This window comes from Mesoplodon mirus, assembly GCF_964341445.2.
Source record: "Mesoplodon mirus genome assembly, chromosome: 10".
NCBI lineage: Eukaryota > Metazoa > Chordata > Mammalia > Artiodactyla > Ziphiidae > Mesoplodon > Mesoplodon mirus.
In genome coordinates this window covers 27078275-27097433 of record NC_138986.1, presented here as the reverse complement: position 1 = coordinate 27097433, position 19159 = coordinate 27078275, and the positions used below count along the sequence as shown (strand labels likewise).

Genomic DNA, 19159 nt, shown 5'->3' with positions numbered 1-19159 from the left:
TTGTAAGCCTGGCACCTGGTATAGGGGCTAAGACATATTAGTCTCTCAAAAAATGTTGGCAGAATGGAAGTTATCCTACTAGTATTATTTGTATTTATAAGGGAACAAAACAGTGAAAAAAATCTTACTTTAAAAATAATTTAAGAGAGTTCAATTCTATATTAAATTAGAGCAACAGTAGGCCTTTTAAATTTTCTAAATTTTTTCTCATGGTCTCTAAACTGAAATTTTAAAAACAATTTAAAAGGTTCATTATCCTGCTGAATATAATCTCACTTTGGGGGAAGGAAAATTTCTGATATTTATTATTACATTTAAATGTTCCCTTACATTCCCCTAACTCTGTACACTTTAAATTATCATATATTATCATTTTACTTATGTGCAAGTGACTAAAAATTTTTCTCAGTTATTAGAAAAAAGTAGAAAATTGTAGGGACTTTCTTGGTGGTGCAGTGGTTAAGAATCCGCCTGCCAATGCAAGGGACACAGGTTCAATTCCTGGTCTGGGAAGACCCCACGTGCCACAGGCAACTAAGCCTGTGTGCCACAACTACTGAGCCTGGGCTCTAGAGCCTGCAAGCCACAACTACTGAGCCCGTGGGCCACAAGTACTGAAGCCTGTGTGCCTAGAGCCTGTGCTCTGCAGAAGCCACCACAATGAGAAGGCCACACACCGCAACGAAGAGTAGTCCCTGCTCGCCACAACTAGAGAAAGCACACGTGCAGCAACGAAGACCCAATGCAGCCAAATAAATAAATTTATTTTAAAAAAATTGTAAGTGAATGCAATACTTTGTTATTTTGGTCTTTCAATGGTGGCTCCCCGAGGACACATCATCGAATAGACATTGTAAAACATGCAAATGAGACGGAGCATCTGGTCTTTGTCCTCAAAGAGATAACAACTGAAAGGAGACCTAGGGCAAATATACAGAAGAGTCATAAGAGCGTATGTACAAAGATAACATGTGTCAGCCAAGGGTCAGGAGAAAGGCAGGGACCCAGGGGACCCTGGAATGAGTGGATGGCATTTAAGCCCGTGTGTGGGAAATTAGAGCAGGTGCATGTTTCCAAAACAGCAAGACAGGATTAAACAACGATATGATTCCCATCTCCCTACCCTCCCACTCCACCCCAACTGGTTAATTCCCCAGAGGAAAATAACTAGACCAAGCTTCTTTAACACAAGGTATTTCTGATGCCAATTAGGATCACAATACCTGCCAGAACGACGTATGATCCTTGCATCAAGCACTGCATATAGTTTACAATGCTGGTCATTTTACATTCATGTCGACATGGGGCACATGACCGATTCAGCTTCATAACTGGTAGTAATACCAAGTGCTCTAGCAGTCTAAACAATTAGAGTTTCTATGAGAAGTGTGCCTACATTGTTGATTCTCTCTACCTTAGCACTGCCAACACGATCTCACGCTCAGCATTTCTCCATCTGGTCACCCACAGCCAGACTGTACTTGAGAAGTAACAACAGATACTTAATGTTGCCAGTAATCCACAGGCTGATCCTTGATGACAAGTGGGAAAATAGCCTGAGAAAAAAAACTCTTAAGGGGCTTGCACTGTACTCTCTGTTCTGTGTGCTCTTTTTCAGAAGAAAGAAGATTGAACACTTTTTTTTTACTTTTCATTGTGAAATAGTTTTAGGATAACAGAAAAGTTGCAAACACAGTACAGAGAGTGCCTGCATATCCTTTAGCAGCTTGCCCTAAACTTAACATCTTACACAACTTAGGCACTATTAACAAAACCAGGAAGTTAACATGGATACAATAGTATTAACTAATCTATAGACCTTATTTGAATTGCACTGGTTTTCCCCAGAGTGTTCTTTTTCTGATCGGGGATCCCACACTGCATTAGTTGTCATGTTTCTTAGTCTCTGCCAATCTGTGACAGTACCCTAGCATTTTTTTCTTTCTTTTATTCTTTTTAATAAATTTATTTATTTATTTTTGGCCATGTTGGGTCTTCGTTGCTGCGTGCAGGCTTTCTCTAGTTGCAGCGAGCAGGGTTACTCTTCATTGTGGTGCACAAGCTTCTCAGTGCAGTGGCTTCTCCTGCTGCAGAGCACGGGCTCTAGGTGCACAGGCTTCAGTACTTGTGGTATGTGGGCTCAGTAGTTGTGGCACGGGGGCTCCAGAGCCCAGGCTCAGTAGTCGTGGTGCACAGGCTTAGTTGCTCCGCGGCATGTGGGATCTTCCCGGACCAGGGCTCGAACTCCTGTCCCCTGCATTGGCAGGCGGATTCTTAATCACTGCGCCACCAGGGAAGTCCTAACCCTAGTATTTCTTTATCCCCCATGATCTCCTTATTTTTGAGGAGTACTGGTCAGTTTTTTTTGTACTGTGTCTCATTTTTAGTTCACTTATGTCTTGACATGATGAAGTTGTGGCTCTGCATTTTTGACAAGAATACCACAAAGGTGATGTTGTGCCCTTCTCAGTGCATCATATTAAGAGGTACATAATGCTGATGTGTCTTATTACGAGTGATGCTTACCTTGATCTTTTGATAAAGGGGGTGTCACTGTTTTCTCTTTGTAATTAGTAGATATCTTGTGGGGAGATTCCCCAAGACCATTCAAATATCCTGTTTCTCAGCACACTTTTGTCTACTGATCTTAGCAGCCATTGATTGTTCTTGCTTGCAATAATTATTACTGTAATGTTTGCCTAATGGTGATTTTCTATTTCCCTCATTCCTTCTACATTTATTAATTGGAATTCTACTAAAAAAAAAGAGCTGGTGGGCTTCCCTGGTGGTGCAGTGGTTGAGAGTCCACCTGTCGATGCAGGGGACACGGGTTCATGCCCCGGTCCGGGAAGATCCCACATGCCACGGAGTGGCTGGGCCCGTGAGCCATGGCCGCTGAGCCTGCGCGTCCGGGGCCTGTGCTCTGCAATGGGAGAGGCCACAACAGTGAGAGGCCCGTGTACCGCAAAAAAAAAAAAAAAAAAAAGAGTTGGCCCTTCTCTTCCATATAGTTATTTATTTAATTACTTATATCAGTATGGACTCATGGATATTTAGTTATTCTATGGGCTATAATCCAATACTATTACTCTTTTATTTTAATTTTTGCTTAATTTGTTCTGGCTTAGACTTTGGGCAACTCCTTCAAGCTGTCTCCAGTGTCCTTTGAATAAGCTTCCATCCCTTGGGGGCACTTCATTACTTTCTGCCATCACAGTATGTTCCAAGTTCATCTTGTATTTCCCCTGCCCTAGGCCTGGAAATCAATCATTTCTCCAAGGAGCTCTGATTCCTTTTATTAGAGAATGGTGTTTAGAAACCAAGATCTGGGTTCTCTCAGCAAACACATCTAGGAAATGTATGTATTTATGATGGTATACTTTTGAATCTGTTGGTTTCTTTGGCATGTTTTTTAAAATTTGGTAGGTAAATTGTAGTATTTTGTCATCTAAAAGGAATTTTTATCAGGGGACTATAAAGAGAGACATTTTTAGTGTTTCTCTGAATCTTAGTTGTATAACAAAATCTTTAGGGACATTTGGAAATTTGATGGAATTGTCAAATGCTTGAAATCAATTCCTCTTGTTCATATATTTCATCATTTATATGTTGGTGTACACTGAACATTGTCTTCCCCTATCCCAAGAGGAATATGAAAAAATACTTTCTTAATGTAATTCTCTAAAATTTCCACTTTTTATTTTATTTTAAAAATTATTACTATTTTTTTGGCTGCACCACATGGCTTGCAGGATCTTTGTTCCCCGACCAGGGATTGAACCCGTGCCCCCTGCAGTGGAAGTGTGGAGTCCTAACCACTGGACTGCCAGGGAATCCCTTTTTTTTTTTGGTCCACTTTTTAAAATGCTTCCAAACAGTCATTTCAGTTGTCATCAGAGACCTCTAGTGGCCTCAAAGAAGCCAATTCACAGTGGAAGGACAAATAACTTTCCTTAGCAAACCCTTTGCATAAAGAACGTGCCTTGCTCTGCACATGGCTGGGTTGAAGCAGTGCCCACCACGGGGACACCCATGCGAGGAGACATGCCTCGCTGCACTGTCCCTGTCACTCTCTCTAAACTTAATAGTGTTTCACCTACAGTGTGATAATCAGTGTGCTTTATAAACTTTATATTTTGGAAGAATTTTAGATTTACAGAAACACTGCAAAGATAATACTGAGAACTCCCGTGTACCTTCCACCCAGTTCCCCCAGTACATCTTATGTAACTGTGGTACCTCAGTCAAAACTAAGAAATTAACATCAGTGCAGTACCAATTGTATTAACTAAACTACTGACTACTTTCAAATTATGCCAGTTTTTCACTGATGTTCTTTTTCCTCTTCCAGGATACAATCCATTGTATTTAGGTAATCCATTTTAAAAGGATTTTTTTTAGCAAAAATTAGATTAACAGATTATTTATATGCTAGTTAAATTATTTCAAAGTATAATCCCTCCTCTCCTCATTTGAGCACTCTTAATTTAGGTTACTACTGGATATAACTCATGGCCTATACCTATTGCTTTTACTGACACACACCTAATCTCTCTCACCTCTTGTATCTTTTGGGTTTATAACCCCTCTTCGGTACATTTCCCACATCCAAGCTTATTCCAGTGATCAACCATCTAAACATAAGTATGTGCTGACTTCCTTAGAGCATTACAGTAGGTTTCCAACAGCTTTAGATTCCTCAGGTTCACATCCAACCGCTAGTCATGCATTTCAAAGTCTCTCTAGGATTTTTTTCGAAGTTCTGCAAAAATTTTCACACTAATTTGTTATAACCAGGTGAAACTCATTTACTTATTGTTTCAACCAATATTTACCAGGAGTCTATTATTTTCCAGGCACCATGATGGACAGTGTGCTTAGCACAGAATAAAATAAAACAGACCCTCTGATGAGGGAAACAGCTATTAGACAAGAAAATAAAAGCAGTTTCTGATTGGTGCAAGTGTCACCAATGGGGTAAAACCATTTCCAGGGAGAGAGAGGGATGGCGGAGCCTACTGTAGACTTCGGGGTCGGTCAGGACTCTCTGCAGAGGCATGCTGTAACCCAAGACCCGAAGAAGGAGGTAAAGGTACAAGAATGCAAAGGTAGGTGGCAGGAGGGACGAGGGGTGCAGGTGTGCTCTTTAGAGGATGAGCAAGTTCAGGGACGTTAAAACTTCTTCCATTCCTTCCTTTCATAAGAAAGAAATAAGTTAATTCCTCATTCTCAAACCAAACAAGGTACTCTGAGAGAAGAGAGGGAATTCCACAACTCTGAAGGGTTGATGATAACTTAAAAGTTTGTGGTACCATTTATAAGTAACATAAAATTTAAAATGTTTCATACTTTATTTTTTATTTTTTTGCGGTACGCGGGCCTCTCACTGTTGTGGCCTCTCCCGTTGCGGAGCACAGGCTCCGGATGCGCAGGCTCAGGATGCGCAGGCTCAGCGGCCATGGCTCACGGGCCCAGCCGCTCTGCGGCATGTGGGATCTTCCCGGACCGGGGCACGAACCCATGTCCCCTGCATCGGCAGGCGGACTCTCAACCACTGCGCCACCAGGGAAGCCCCCTACTTATATTTTTAGATTTCTATTTTAGAACACTTTATAATACATGTAAAATTAGTACAATAGAACATGTTTCTAATTCGTATATCTAAATCAATCTATTTCTCTATCCACATCCACACAACACACACACACGTACGGTGGAAGAGAACTGCTTAAATTTTTTATTAATGGGTACACTATCAAAACACTTTGGAAGATTGTCTTAGAATATGAATACATCTCTCCCTTACTCCATAAAACCTGGTTTCATGAACACTACCCCTTTTGTATCTCACTGCAAACACAGCTGGGACCTGTCTAGCCCAGTGATTTCTAAACCGGGCTGTGAATCAAAATGACATGGAAGCTGGATGAAAATCAGATTCCTGGGCTGTATCCCCAGCAGATTCTCACCCAGTCCGGGATGGAGCTCTGAAAGCTGTAATTTAAAGAGCTCCTTACATCACGCAGTTCATTACATCAATCAAGGCACTGGCAGGTGTGGGAACCACTGGTAAAGGATGACATGGGAATATGTTTTGTGGGCACAGATATCTGTATATTGAAATGCATATGTAGTTGGGTCACCTGTATAGTTGTCTCTTTGTCTTCATATCCAACTATGCTCTTTAAAGACAAGGAAGCAAGTCTTCCTCACTCATAGTAAACGTTTTGCTGGGTGTACCATTGCTCAGACTATATGCACTAGATAAATATTATTTGGTGGCGTTGAAAGATTAAAAAAAAAAGGTTAACCTGGTCTTAAAAACAGTGAGGAGACACCATAAATGATAATGAACAATAATTGAAAATATCAAACACTAAATATTTGCCAAGTAATTAAGTATTTCTGACCTGGAACCAGAATGGTAATGGCTGTCTGCACCGCCTTTCGGATGATACTGTCTAAGGCAAACATCCAGTGTGGCTTGATATTATGATTCCGAAGAACTTTATTGACCTGGAGGAAGAGAGTGACGTTTGGTCTACTTTAATATTTAGTTGCAAATAACCTAGCTGATGCACACATCTGGACGTCATTCCATCAACAAAAATAACTAAAAGGTTTCTTTACCTTGAAAGGTGGATAATTTCTTTATGTCAGCGGAAAACAAATGCAAAATTGCCACTTCAAAATGAAGTTTGGTGATCCTCATGTAAGCAAGTGAGATACACCACTTAAATGAAAGGCAATCTGGTTAAATGGGAATGTTGCCTCTTTGGGACTCAGAACCTGTAGCTTCCCGCCTTTCACGATGTCAGCAGATTGGATGGTGGAAGCGGTAAAGGAGGAAAAAAAGAGTCCAAGGGGATTTAAAGAAAAGTAATTGCTATTCTTTTTTTTTTTTTTTTTTTTTTTTTGTGGTACGCGGGGCTCTCACTGTTGTGGCCTGTCCCGTTGCGGAGCACAGGCTCCAGATGCGCAGGCTCAGCGGCCATGGCTCACGGGCCCAGCTGCTCTGTGGCATGTGGGATCTTCCCGGACCGGGACACAAACCCGTGTCCCCTGCATCGGCAGGCGGACTCTCAACCACTGCGCCACCAGGGAAGCCCGTAATTGCTATTCTTAAACGTTATAAATGCTGTTTAACACAATCAAGTGCTGCAGCATACTCTGGTGACTTGGAAACACCAGTAAGGGGGGAATATGAGCACATACATGCTACCTACAGATGTGCCACAGTGCATGCCTTGTTTTCCTTCCCACGCTTCCTTATATCTTTTTTTTTAACATCTTTATTGGAGTATAATTGCTTTACAATGGTGTGTTGCTTATATCTTTTTAAACGGGGGAATAATCTGCCAAACTATTCCAGAAAAGCTGTTCACATTAAAAACCTTTGTTGTCAGGCTATCTTTTTTTAGTGACTAGTAATATTTCACATATTTAAGTAGACACTGAAGTAGATATATGCATTACTTTTCTTTTTCTTTTTAAAAATTATGGTAAAATACACATAACATAAAATTTACCATCTTAACCATTGTTAAATGTACAGTTCAATGGCTTAAGTACATTCACATTGTTGTGCAAGCATCACCACCTTCCATCTCCAGAACTCTTTTCACCTTGCAAAACTGAAACTGTACAGCCATTAAACAACAATTTCCCCTTGCCCTCTCCATCCAGCCCCTGACAACCACCATTCCACTTCCTGTCTATGAATTTGACTATTCTAGGTATCTCACATAAGTGAAATCATACAGTATTTTTGTGTCTGGCTTATTTCACTTAGTGTAGTATGTCAGAACTTCCCTCCTTTATAAGGGTGAATAATATTCCATTGTATGTATAAGCCATGCATGTTACCTTTTAATTTTTATTTATTTAAAAAATATATTTATTTATTTGGCTGCACTGGGATCTTTAGTTGCAACATGTGGGATCTTTAGTTGCGGCATGTGGGTTCTTAGTTGTGGCATGCATGTGGGATCCAGTTCCCTGACCAGGGATCAAACCTGGGCCCCCTGCATTGAGAGTACGGAGTGTTAACTGCTGGACCACCAGGGAAGTCCCCACATTACCTTTTTAAAAATAACTTTTATCATAAGGCTAAGAGAGGCTTATCTAAAATTTGAGTTAACTCCACTAATGTCTGGTTGACATGGGCATCTAAGAAAAGAGGCTATTTTCCCAACAGGGCTCTGACTCGAGATCTAAGAAGAAGCTGGGGAGAAGGGGACCTAGCTGTAATCTCACACCAAAAGCTGGAGCTCCAGTTGCTTATTCCTGCCCTTGGTCCATCTTCATCAAAATCCCCCAGTTCAGACGGCAGTCTGTCTGAGGAATTCCTCAGAGTAGTTGCTCCTAAGGAAGCGAACCATTGCTAGGTTCCCACCTGTCCTAGGAAGTCCATTCAGACTGATTTTTGTCCTGGTACTTTCATAAAGGACTTGCCTGTTTATTTGACAAATGCAGGTATAACATTTAGTAACTAAGAATATTTCTCTCGAGGGTCACAAATAGTAAATGGAAGAGGGGTCCTCTATCACCATGACCAGCTTCTCATAGCCCTTCATTAAACAGTATATTATATCCGGCCCATTCTTTGGGTTCATTCCCATCCTGGACAGTGAGCGAGCAAGAACGGGGTGTGTGTGTGTGTGTGTGTGTGTGTGTGTGTGTGTGAGAGAGAGAGAGAGAGAGAGAGAGAGAGAGAGAGAGAGAGAAAGAGAGAGAGAGAGACCTGGCCTGTAGCCCAGGATTACAATTTACCCACTCTCAATCTGAATTCTACTCGCCTGTTTGCCTTCCAATCTCTAGGCTGGAAGCCAAGTGTGTAGGCAAGTAAAAAGTCACTAAATTATTTCATTTGGTTTGCAGATGGCTGGGGCTCGCTAGCTACAGAGTGAGTGTGCCTTTAGCATTTAATATTAGTGATAGGCTTTGCTCTCATTTTCCATGACCCCAATCGAGTCAGGAGCGTTGCCCTGCCCACAGTACAGCACAAGACTGAGTGGCTAACACAGAGTTCCTGAGAGCACAAGTGGCCACTGAAGGATTACAATTTGGTTTTAAATCAGGGATCATTTGATGCACCAAATGCAATTGTCAAGACATCGCCTATGTAGGAACAATAAACACATTAGGAGTGAGTCAGTTTGGGGAATTTAAATAAAATTATGCAAAGTGCTTCCCTATTCACATGACAGGCACTGTCAAGAACTCTCTCTCTCTCTCTCTCTCTCTTTTAAATTTTATTTTATTTATTTTGTATACAGCAGGTTCTTATTAGTTATCTGTTTTATACATATTAGTGTATACATGTCAATCCCAATCTCCCAATTCACCCCACCACCATCCGCCCCCCCCCACCCCGCCACTTAAGAACTCTCTTATTTCAGTCTCCCACACCTCGTAAGGGCCTTCCGGGAAGGACCTCAGGCTTTTTTTGGTACACAGTTCCACAAATAAGTCTCATTCAAGAATATCGCATATGGTTTGAATCAGGCTTCTGGAAAACTGGCTTCAAGTTTGTGTTGCATAGCAACTCAATATGAGAGAGAGGAATCCTCAGCAATCTCTCACCAGATCCTGTGAATTAATTTTCATCCAGTGATGTCTTGTGCTCTGAAGTATATTGCTGGCTAGGAAATAGTGAATATTTATTAAACAAGTATGTTTAAAATGTTCTGCATGGAAACCACAGCAGGGCGGAAAAAAATTACCGATCATTCCTGTCTGTACGGTTACATTTTTCTCAATGACCACTAGATGGCATGTCTCATATAGAATTAGAAAGTGCAGGACTAAAGTGTGCTCTGTTGCTAAAATCATCAAAATAAAAGTGACTGACTACATGATTTCATAAGAACAAAGTGCAGCCATGGGAGATGTTTGTGAGTTTTGTTATTTTCCATGGTGTTCAATTTTATGTGTATCTAATCTGGGGAGATACAAGATTACACACCAAACAACAAATCTGGTGCTTTGAGGCACATGGACAGGCAACCATCTCATACTTATTTATGATCCAAAGAGAACAGAATTGAACAAAATTATTGAAGAAAGAAAAGATAACAACTTATGTTTTTATCCTATTTTTCTGACTAATTTTGGCTGGAGTCTGCGGGAAAACATGGACAAAATATACTTACAGCATCTTGAAAACTGAAGAGCACCACCTGAACTTGACTAATGCCATGGCTGTCAAAGTCCAGCTCCAGCTTCAGCTTGGACAGGGTGGTGGCTATGATCTTCCGGTCAGTGGACCTCACAAATTCTCCGAGGCTTGCGACGAGGGTTGTGATGTGCTCCCACTTTAGTTTAGGTTCTTCGGCCCCCTGTGAATAATAACCAATAATCTGTCTGTCGATCAGATGTATCTGTGCTGGATGTATCAGCCATAGGTCTGCCATCCCACAGCCACTGCCAAGAAGAACTGGGCTTAGAAATGCCCCCCTGCTAAGGGGAAAGACCATATTTGAACTATATGGCTCCTTCCCCGGCAAAAAAAGAGAAATAATCAGACTTTGGGAGGAAAGGCACCTGCCCCATACATTGTCTAACAGTCATGTTATAGTCAGATAGACAAAGCTCTGCCCAAACAGGGACAGGCTGGGGCCATAAGATTCCACTCTCAGAAATTTTAACTGGGAGCTAAAGAGAGATTCAGCCATAGGATCTCAGGCTCAAAGTCTGCCCAGAGAGATAAGTCATAAAATAGGGACAATGGGACCTCCCTGGCGGTCCAGTGAGAGATAAGTCATAAAATAGGGGCAATGGGACTTCCCTGGCAGTCCAGTGGTTAGGACTTCGCCTTCCAATGCAGGGGGTGCAGGTTCAATCCCTGGTCGGGGAGCTAAGATCCCACATGCCTCATGGCCAAAAAACCAAAACATAAAATAGAAGCAATATTGTAACAAATTCAATAAAGACTTTAAAAATGGTCCACATCAAAAAAACTTTAGGGCTTCCCTGGTGGCGCAGTGGTTGAGAGTCCGCCTGCCGATGCAGGGGACGCGGGTTCGTGCCGCGGTCCGGGAAGATCCCACATGCCGCGGAGCGGCTGGGCCCGTGAGCCATGGCCGCTGAGCCTGCGCGTCCAGAGCCTGTGCTCCGCAATGGGAGAGGCCACAACAGTGAGAGGCCCGCGTACCCCCCCCCCAAAAAAAAAAACTTAAAAAAAATATAATAAAGGGCCTCCCTGGTGGCGCAGTGGTTGAGAGTCCGCCTGCCGATGCGGGGGATACGGGTTCGTGCCCCGGTCTGGGGGGATCCCATATGCCGCGGAGCGGCTGGGCCCGTGAGCCGTGGCCGCTGGGCCTGCGCGTCCGGAGCCTGTGCTCCGCAGCGGGGGAGGCCACAGCAGTGAGAGGCCCGCATACCGCAAAAAAAAAAAAAAAAAAAAAAATATAATAAAATAGGGGCAAGAGTACATCCAGTTATAAGGAAGGAAGGAAGCAGAAACAACTGAGTTGAGAATGATCATCAGTAGGGAGAGAAGTGGACGGAAACAGCAATGGCACACCAAGCGGGCCAATAGCAACCGAGCCAGAGGAGAGATGTACAGACTCCTGGGACTTGAAGGCCCTTGGAATCACACTCTAGTTTCAGCCTGTGTGAGGCTCAGCTAGGCGCCGTGGTAGAAATTAACCTGAAGAGGCCACTTCCCTCATTGCTACGTGTGTCTGCCTACATGTTCCCAGTCCTTCAACTGCCCTTAAAGCGCGTCAATTCCTTGCAGTCAAAAGGGGCTCGCTTCAGACTCCATCCAGGAAACCTTTCCTTACCCACCGATAAGGCATTAGTTATAAGAATGGACCAAATGGATGACTTCACATATTAAAAATTAAATACAATATTTAAACAAATTCCCTCCCTCAAGCTGAACTTTTTTTTACTTTGAGCAAGGAACATTACTTCCTTAAAGGAAACATAGTAGGATGTTATTTATCCTCATTAAACTTTAAGAAACAACTGGATTTTTATTATGCTCATTTCTATCTCATATTGCACATTTTGTTATTGCATCTTTAAAGTTAAATTCCTCAGCTGGGCTGTGAAAATTACAATTTCTAGGAGTCTATTAAAATAAAAGAGAAATGTCCCATCAAATTCTTTCTCTCAATATATTTTCATCTGGGAGCTCCCTCTCATGTTTATGTTTTGATGAGAAAAGTTTATATTAAAAAGCTTGAAAACTGTCATTAAGGGAATATTTTAAAATCAGACTGGGAACAATTATAAACTTTGTTTCTTTTCTTACCACGAACTAAATTACAACCAAAGTAGAGATGCATAGGCAATACCACAGTAACATGAAAATATGTTCAAGAAGAAAAATGTGAGTTATTCAGAAATTGGAAGCTTATCTTAGTGAAAAATCAGTTATGTGTTTGCCAGCAGTTTAAATAGCAATCATTTTTTGGACATTAGCTTTGTTTTCACAACAGAAAAACATGCTGCTTCTGGTCTTTGATGCCACTGCCCTACAAAGGAATGCTGTCTACCTTGGGAAATGTTCTTCTGTCTGGGATATTTCATCACGTACCTAATGGTTATTTCTGTTCTCACTCCTGCCTCCCCGTGTGCACTCATCAACGTGCCTTCATGAACAAGCATCTTAGGTACCGGGTGAGACTGATTCAGTATCAGAAAGTAGCATCTGACAGTGCGCCTTTCCTGAGCACTCAGAGGACCATCACAGATTCTCCTGCAAAGGGGCTCTCTCTTCTTTATTCCTTAAACTTCCTTAAAAATGGTGAGTGGACTTCAGAAGGATGTTACAGATTGAAAGGGCTTTCATGGGCCGCTTTGAGGACCTGACCAACATCTACCTTTTAGTCTTGTTCTAAAGGGTAGGTTTAAATGTAAAGATGTATCTATTAATAGAAATATTTAATACAATGAAAAGACTTATTTCCATCTCGTAGTAGAAGAAAATTAAAGATACTAGATAACTGTTATTAGCCTGCTTGATAATGATAATAATAACAATAATAGTTAACATTTGTGGAATACGTTCTATTATTATCTCAGTGATTCATGATCTTAGTTACTCCTTATAGCAACCCTATGAGGTTAATACCATTGTTTCTTCTATTTTATGGATTAGGAAATTCAGCCTCAGAGAGGTTCAGTAACTTGCTCAAGTCACATAGCCTTTATGTGGTGGAACCAGGCCTCAAAGTCAAGTTGAGGCTGAACCGAAGCTCCTAATCATTACCTTCTATTGCCCCAATCAGCTGGATGAACCAGCAGTAACCTTGGGGCAGGACCTGCTCTATCACAAGATCACCATGGGATGCCACAGGAAAGGGTTCATAGAGTCCCCAGCAGTACAGCCAGAAGCACCCTGTCTATCCCTTGATCTGGATTTACTAAGTGATTCTGACCCCAGAATCACTTCTGGTCCCCACTGGTCACTTCATGTTGGTGCACTGAGGCATGCCCTCTGACAGTCGCTTTTAAGTTTTTCTTTTCTTTCTCCTTTTTTTTTTTTTTTTTTGCGGTACATGGGCCTCTTACTGTTGTGGCCTCTCCCATTGCAGAGCACAGGCTCCAGACGCGCAGGCTCAGCAGCCATGGCTCACGGGCCTAGCCGCTCCACGGCATGTGGGATCCTCCCGGACCGGGGCACGAACCCGTGTCCCCTGCATCGGCAGGCGGACTCTCAACCACTGCGCCACCAGGGAAGCCCCCCTTTCTCCTTTTATAGAGAACATTCAAGCTTAAAAAACTAGGAAGTCACAAACACTTGAATAGGATTAATCAACTCCAAATTTAAGAATTTCAGCATGGTCATGGAACCTGCCAGGTTCTTTGCTGAGGGCTGGGACAACAATACTAACCAAGGCAGTCCCTGCCCTGATGGACCTACAGTCCAGCAGGGAGACAAAGAAAACCCCCAAACAAGCAGATACTTTCTGTATTAGAAAAGCACACTCATTGGGGATGATTACGAGATTTAAGCAATCCCTGCGTTCTGTGTTTCTGACCTAAAACAGAAGCCTTCATTCCACAGTGGCTGCTGGTGATTCCCTCCCCCAACCCAAGCCCTGTCCCCTCCCCTGGTTTATGTTTCTCCCAGCACTTGTCACCCTCTGGTGTAGCAGTGGGGAGAGCAGTGTGGTACTTGACAGCACAGACCCTGGAGCCAGGCTGCCTGTGTTCAAATCCCGACTCCATCACTTAAGTCTGCGTGGCCTCTGTCAGTTACTCAACACCTCTGTGCCTCTGTGTCCTCATCTGCAAAATGAGGATACTAATAAAACTAGTGCTGTAGGACTACTGTCAAGAGGATTAAGTGAGTAGAGACACAGGAAATACTAAGAACCATATCTGGCCCATAGAAAGTGTTTGCCAGTATTACTATATATCTACCATATAGAGAAACATATATGTAACACACAGTATGTAGCAACATATAACTATATATTTAACTATATTTGTTACTATATATTCAACTACATGTTTACTGTGTTTTTATTCCTTTTCTTCCTCTACTAGAATGTCAGCTTCAATGGGATGCAGATTTTTTTTCTATTTTGCTCACTATAGTGTCCCCAGCACATAGAACAGTGCCTGGCATCTAGTAGATGCTCAATAAGTATTTGTTGAATGAATGACCCCCAATGACTGCCCAGTTGTTCCTTCCATCTAAACTTGATTCCCCTTCTTATCTTACGCCATCCGATTCTCAGTCCTTGAATGACCACAGTGAACAGACAGAAAGGAAACAGTGACAGCTAAAGGTTCCACACTGCTTCTGTCTCCTCCACGTCTCCAGATTCTTGCATGGCATCCTCAGCACTCACTCTACCTCCAACTCAGAGGCCTGGCTGCCCCGCACCCCAGAGCACCTGCTTTCTGGGCCTCAGAGTCCCTGCTCACTGGAGGCAGCTTCCCTTAAGGACCCAAGTCAGAGTTTTCCCAGAACCTGGAAATTTCAGTTCTCCCCGTACCCAGAGACCTTGCTGACACACACATGGCCTTTCAGCTCCTCCTATGGGATCTAAAGATGTGAACATTCAGAATTCCTAAGGCGACGGAATCAGCAGAGAAACTTAGTGGGGTTCTCGAGACAAAGACAAGCAGGGGCTATAGAGCAAGAGCTGAGAAAGAGAGAGCCTGGCTCCATTTACATCCCAATAAAAGCTGAGAACAGGTAAACTGCTAGACTGACACTAAAACTTGACCCCATCCCTCCAGCTCCATCCTTTTTTGCAGCTATTTTCCTAGGACAGAAGGGAGGGAAGAAGTTATGTGTCATCCACAGTGATCACAGAGGGACAGGTGGTGGCCACAGGTGCTAAAGCAGGTACACAAGTCCCTGACGCCAACAGAACTGAAAGAGGATGCAAGTGTCATGTCTGGGCCAAGCATGACTGGGAGGTTTACACCCACAGGGGGCCTGAGCTTCTGCTCCAGGCACAGGAGGCATCACCTACAGCTTGGAAGTGGGGGAAACCCTATTTCCACTGGGGCAGAGTTCGGAGGGGATTCTTCCTCATTTCTGTAAACAGAATCCCAGGGAATACATTTTCCCAGGTATTATGGATGAAACAGTGCCATTCCCCCCACCCCCCAATACCCATTTTTAAGCCTTAACCCCCAATGTGACCGTATTTGGAGACAGGGTCTTTAGGAGGTGATTAAGGTTAAGTGAGATCATAAGGGTGAGGCCCAAATCCAATAGGATTAGTGTTCTTATAAGAAGAGGAAGAGACACCAGGGGCACACAGAGAAAAGAGGGCAGGTGAGGACACAGCAAGAAAGTGGCCATCGGCAAGCCGAGGAGAGAGGCCTCAGGAGAAACCAAACCTGCCAACACCTTGCTTTTAAACTTCCAGTTTCCAGAATCGTGAGAGAGAAATTTCTGTTGTTTAAGCTACTGGGTCTAAGGTATTTTGTTACGGCAACTTAGCAAACAAATACACCAGGGAAAACGAGTTTGACTGACCAGCTTTGTTTTTTCATAGCACGAATGGCCTCCTAGCACGCTAGATAGTTTACTTATTATTGCCCATCACCTTCCATCTAATTGTAGCCCTCCAAGCACAGGGGTCTCTGTTGAATTTGTGATGTTTCCCAAATGCTCAGAGGAGCCAATGGCAGGCACCCTCATGCTAATATCAAAATTAGCAATTCACATGGCTCAGTGCATGTTTATTGATTGAATGAATAAACAAATGAATGAAGGGTGAAAAGTCTTGTAGGGACCAGCTGGAACTTCATCAACGTGAAAATTTTGCTTCTGACTTAAAAATAGCTTATGTTCAAAAACGCAGTTTCTGTGTTAGGGATCTGCCTATCCCTGGTTTGTTTTATCATCAGGAGAGCAGCAGCTTCCTCATGTCTTCACATCACGTGTGACAGCTCCAAGTGGTTACGACACTGTTAAAATAGGGGAAATGAAGTCTCCATGAGGGGTTTTACCTGAGCCAAAGATTCCATTAAGTTTCTCACAACTTTGTCTTGGTCTTCCGTCAGGATCCTGTGAAGCGTGGCCCGTCTCTCACTGTCCTTCCTCAGCATAAAGAATCCGGAATCTTTTTCTTCAGGAGAAGGTGGAGCACTGTGGTCTTCAAAATTTTCGTCAGGGATGCTGTAATAATTCAGACAGCACAAGTCACAATTTTCTTCACAAAATGACACACAACATACTTCTCTCACCCAAAGCAAGCCAGGTCTTTACCCCAGAAAGAGCATCCGTACTCCTTTGGCATCTTTTTCTCCGCAGGACTTGGCTCTTGTTTTGAAAGAGAAGGGATCCACCTTTAACTCCGTGTCTGGAGAAACTGAGCCGTACTCACTGCTACTGCTCGTGTCCTCCACCAGGACAGGCACTGGCAGGGAGATGCTCCTAAGATACTCTGCGTGTCACGACAGGGGAAAGGAGACGATTAATGCTTCTAAAAACGTGCACACACGGACACACCTATTGGAAGACAGCAAGATTATTTGTCAAGTGTCTCGTTTCAGTGAGTAGCAAAATTATGCTTCGTAAGAGGCTGGTCGTGGGACCACGGTGCCCCCCAATGCTCAGTGTAACCCATGCAGGGGGTCGGCGAGGAAAGGGCCTCCTGGACTCTGAAAGGAGTATCTCAGGGGTGTGAAACTGGAGGAAGCACCAGGCCCAACAGTTCTGGGTTCTGAGCCCTTCGTTTTTATTGTCCTCCTATTTGGAAGGTCATTTATGAGTCTTAGTTTTCATATCTATAAAATAAAGGACCAGATTCATAATTTGTAAACTGCGTGCCTCAGAAGTTTAAGGTTCACCTATTTCTTGGGGCTGCCTTGGATGGGGTGAGTAGGATTCTGTGATTCTAGAACACAGGTTCCAACCCTGTTTTTCCTGAAACAAATATGTTCTTTCAGTCATATATCAGGGCTCTGCTTAAGGATTCATATTAAAAAAAAAGGTTCTTTACTAAACACAGATTTTGGAAACTAATGGACTAGATGATCTCTTAGGTCTTTCCCAGTTCTCAGACATTATGATTCCTATAACAAATGTAAGCTTTTATTTTATTTTGATGGAGACTGAACTGGCACAATAGGAGGTACCTACATTTCATCAAATACTGGTTTTAAAATAAGTAATTTTTGCCAGAAACATCTTTATCAAGCAAATCAATGTCTCAGGCCAAGAGGGCAGAACAGAAACGGATGGGTCACTGGGAGATAAAAAAACATCCGGAGAATTCAGGAGGCCTGGAAGAAGTTCTGAGAAAGGAGGAACAGGAGGGTATTTAGGAAAAGGAGAGGGGAGGGCTTCCCTGGTGGTGCAGAGGTTGACAGTCTGCCTGCCGATGCAGGGGACGTGGGTTCGTGCCCTGGTCTGGGAGGATCCCACATGCCGCGGAGCGGCTGGGCCCGTGAGCCATGGCCCCTGGGCCTGCGCGTCCGGAGCCTGTGCTCCGCAACGGGAGAGGCCACAACAGTGAGAGGCTCGCGTACCGCAAAAAAAAAAAAAAAAGGAGAGGGGACTTTTGGACTGTGGTCTACAATTCTAAACGAGCCACTGGGGCATGGGCAGGCCAGAGCAAGAGGGACCAGCAATAATAGTCATAATAACCACCTTACGGCAGTTGCTAAGCATCCCACACGTGTAATCGTATTTAATAATTACAAAGACCCATGGGCAGGTTGTCTAATTGAATCCACTGGACAGATGAGGTGACTAAGGGTAAGTCATTTCCAAGGTCACCCAGTTAATGCGTGAACCCAGCTCTGACCCCAAAGCCCATCCTCTTAATTCTGACTCTATAAAATCTTAAGATTCTAAAATATCTTTTTTTTTTTTTGGTCGTGCAGCACGTGGGATCTTAGTTCCCCAATCAGGGATCGAACCCGTGCCCCGTGCAGTGGAAGCACAGAGTCTTAACCACTGGACTGCTAGGAAGTCCCTTAAGATTCTAAAATATCTTAAGTTAGACTCTAAAGCCAGAGCAGAGTCCCAAATGCTCCTGAGTCATCCTGAGTGCAGAGCGGGGAGGGCATGTGGGAAAGGTGACCCAGAGTTGAGCAGGTGGACACCTTCCATCTCATGCTTGTTCTAAGGCACATGCTCACCGAGAGGGCTTGTGGGCAAAACTATCAGCTTAAATTCTCTCTCTCTAGCTCTCTCTTGCCAAGTGTGTATAGTTGAATTCACATAATTTAAATATGTGCGTGATGAGAATGTTTCCTAAAACAAAAACCGACCCATATGGAAGGGATAAAGCTATCATGCATTGAGCTTCTGGGCATGGCTCCAGCCTCTTTTGGTATATAGTTTTTATTTTGTTCTCAGAACTAAATCTGTCAAGTAGGTACTGTTCTCAACAGAATACCTGATGAAACAAGTAAATTGCTGCATGTCACATATTTAGAAAGTGGCTCAGTTGGGATCAGAACCAACTTCCAACTAAGTCCAAAGTGAATCAACTTCTGCTTAAGTCCAAAGTCAGTGCCCATTTTATGACACCAAAAACAGGCTGGTCGGGGGGCTGTGGAGCACCCCGGGTCCACCTTGTGAGACGCAGTGACTGCCTTCCGGCGTCTAGGCTGCTTGTGGAGAAAGGAGGAAAGGGAGGGGGTTCTTTTCACAGAGTTCTCCTTGACTCTCAGAATTCAAGGAGGAATCTGGAAAGGCTGTGGCCAAGAAACCCCAATT

General features: G+C 43.2%; 1 protein-coding gene across 3 annotated transcripts in view; it reads right to left on the bottom strand.

The window, feature by feature from the left end:
- MAP3K5 (mitogen-activated protein kinase kinase kinase 5) overlaps positions 1-19159 on the bottom strand; it is a 220647-nt gene that overhangs the window by 12666 nt on the left and 188822 nt on the right. For 2 of the 3 annotated variants that reach the window (XM_082634390.1, XM_082634391.1), the window contains 4 exons: positions 16697-16874; positions 16438-16606; positions 10155-10340; positions 6411-6516 (listed from right to left, as the gene is read on the bottom strand). In XM_082634390.1, the coding sequence (XP_082490516.1) occupies positions 6411-6516; positions 10155-10340; positions 16438-16606; positions 16697-16874 (639 nt within the window). Of the gene's footprint in view, positions 1-1845; positions 2255-6410; positions 6517-10154; positions 10341-16437; positions 16607-16696; positions 16875-19159 lie in introns of those variants that run through there. The other variant, XM_082634392.1, reaches the window with a different exon arrangement.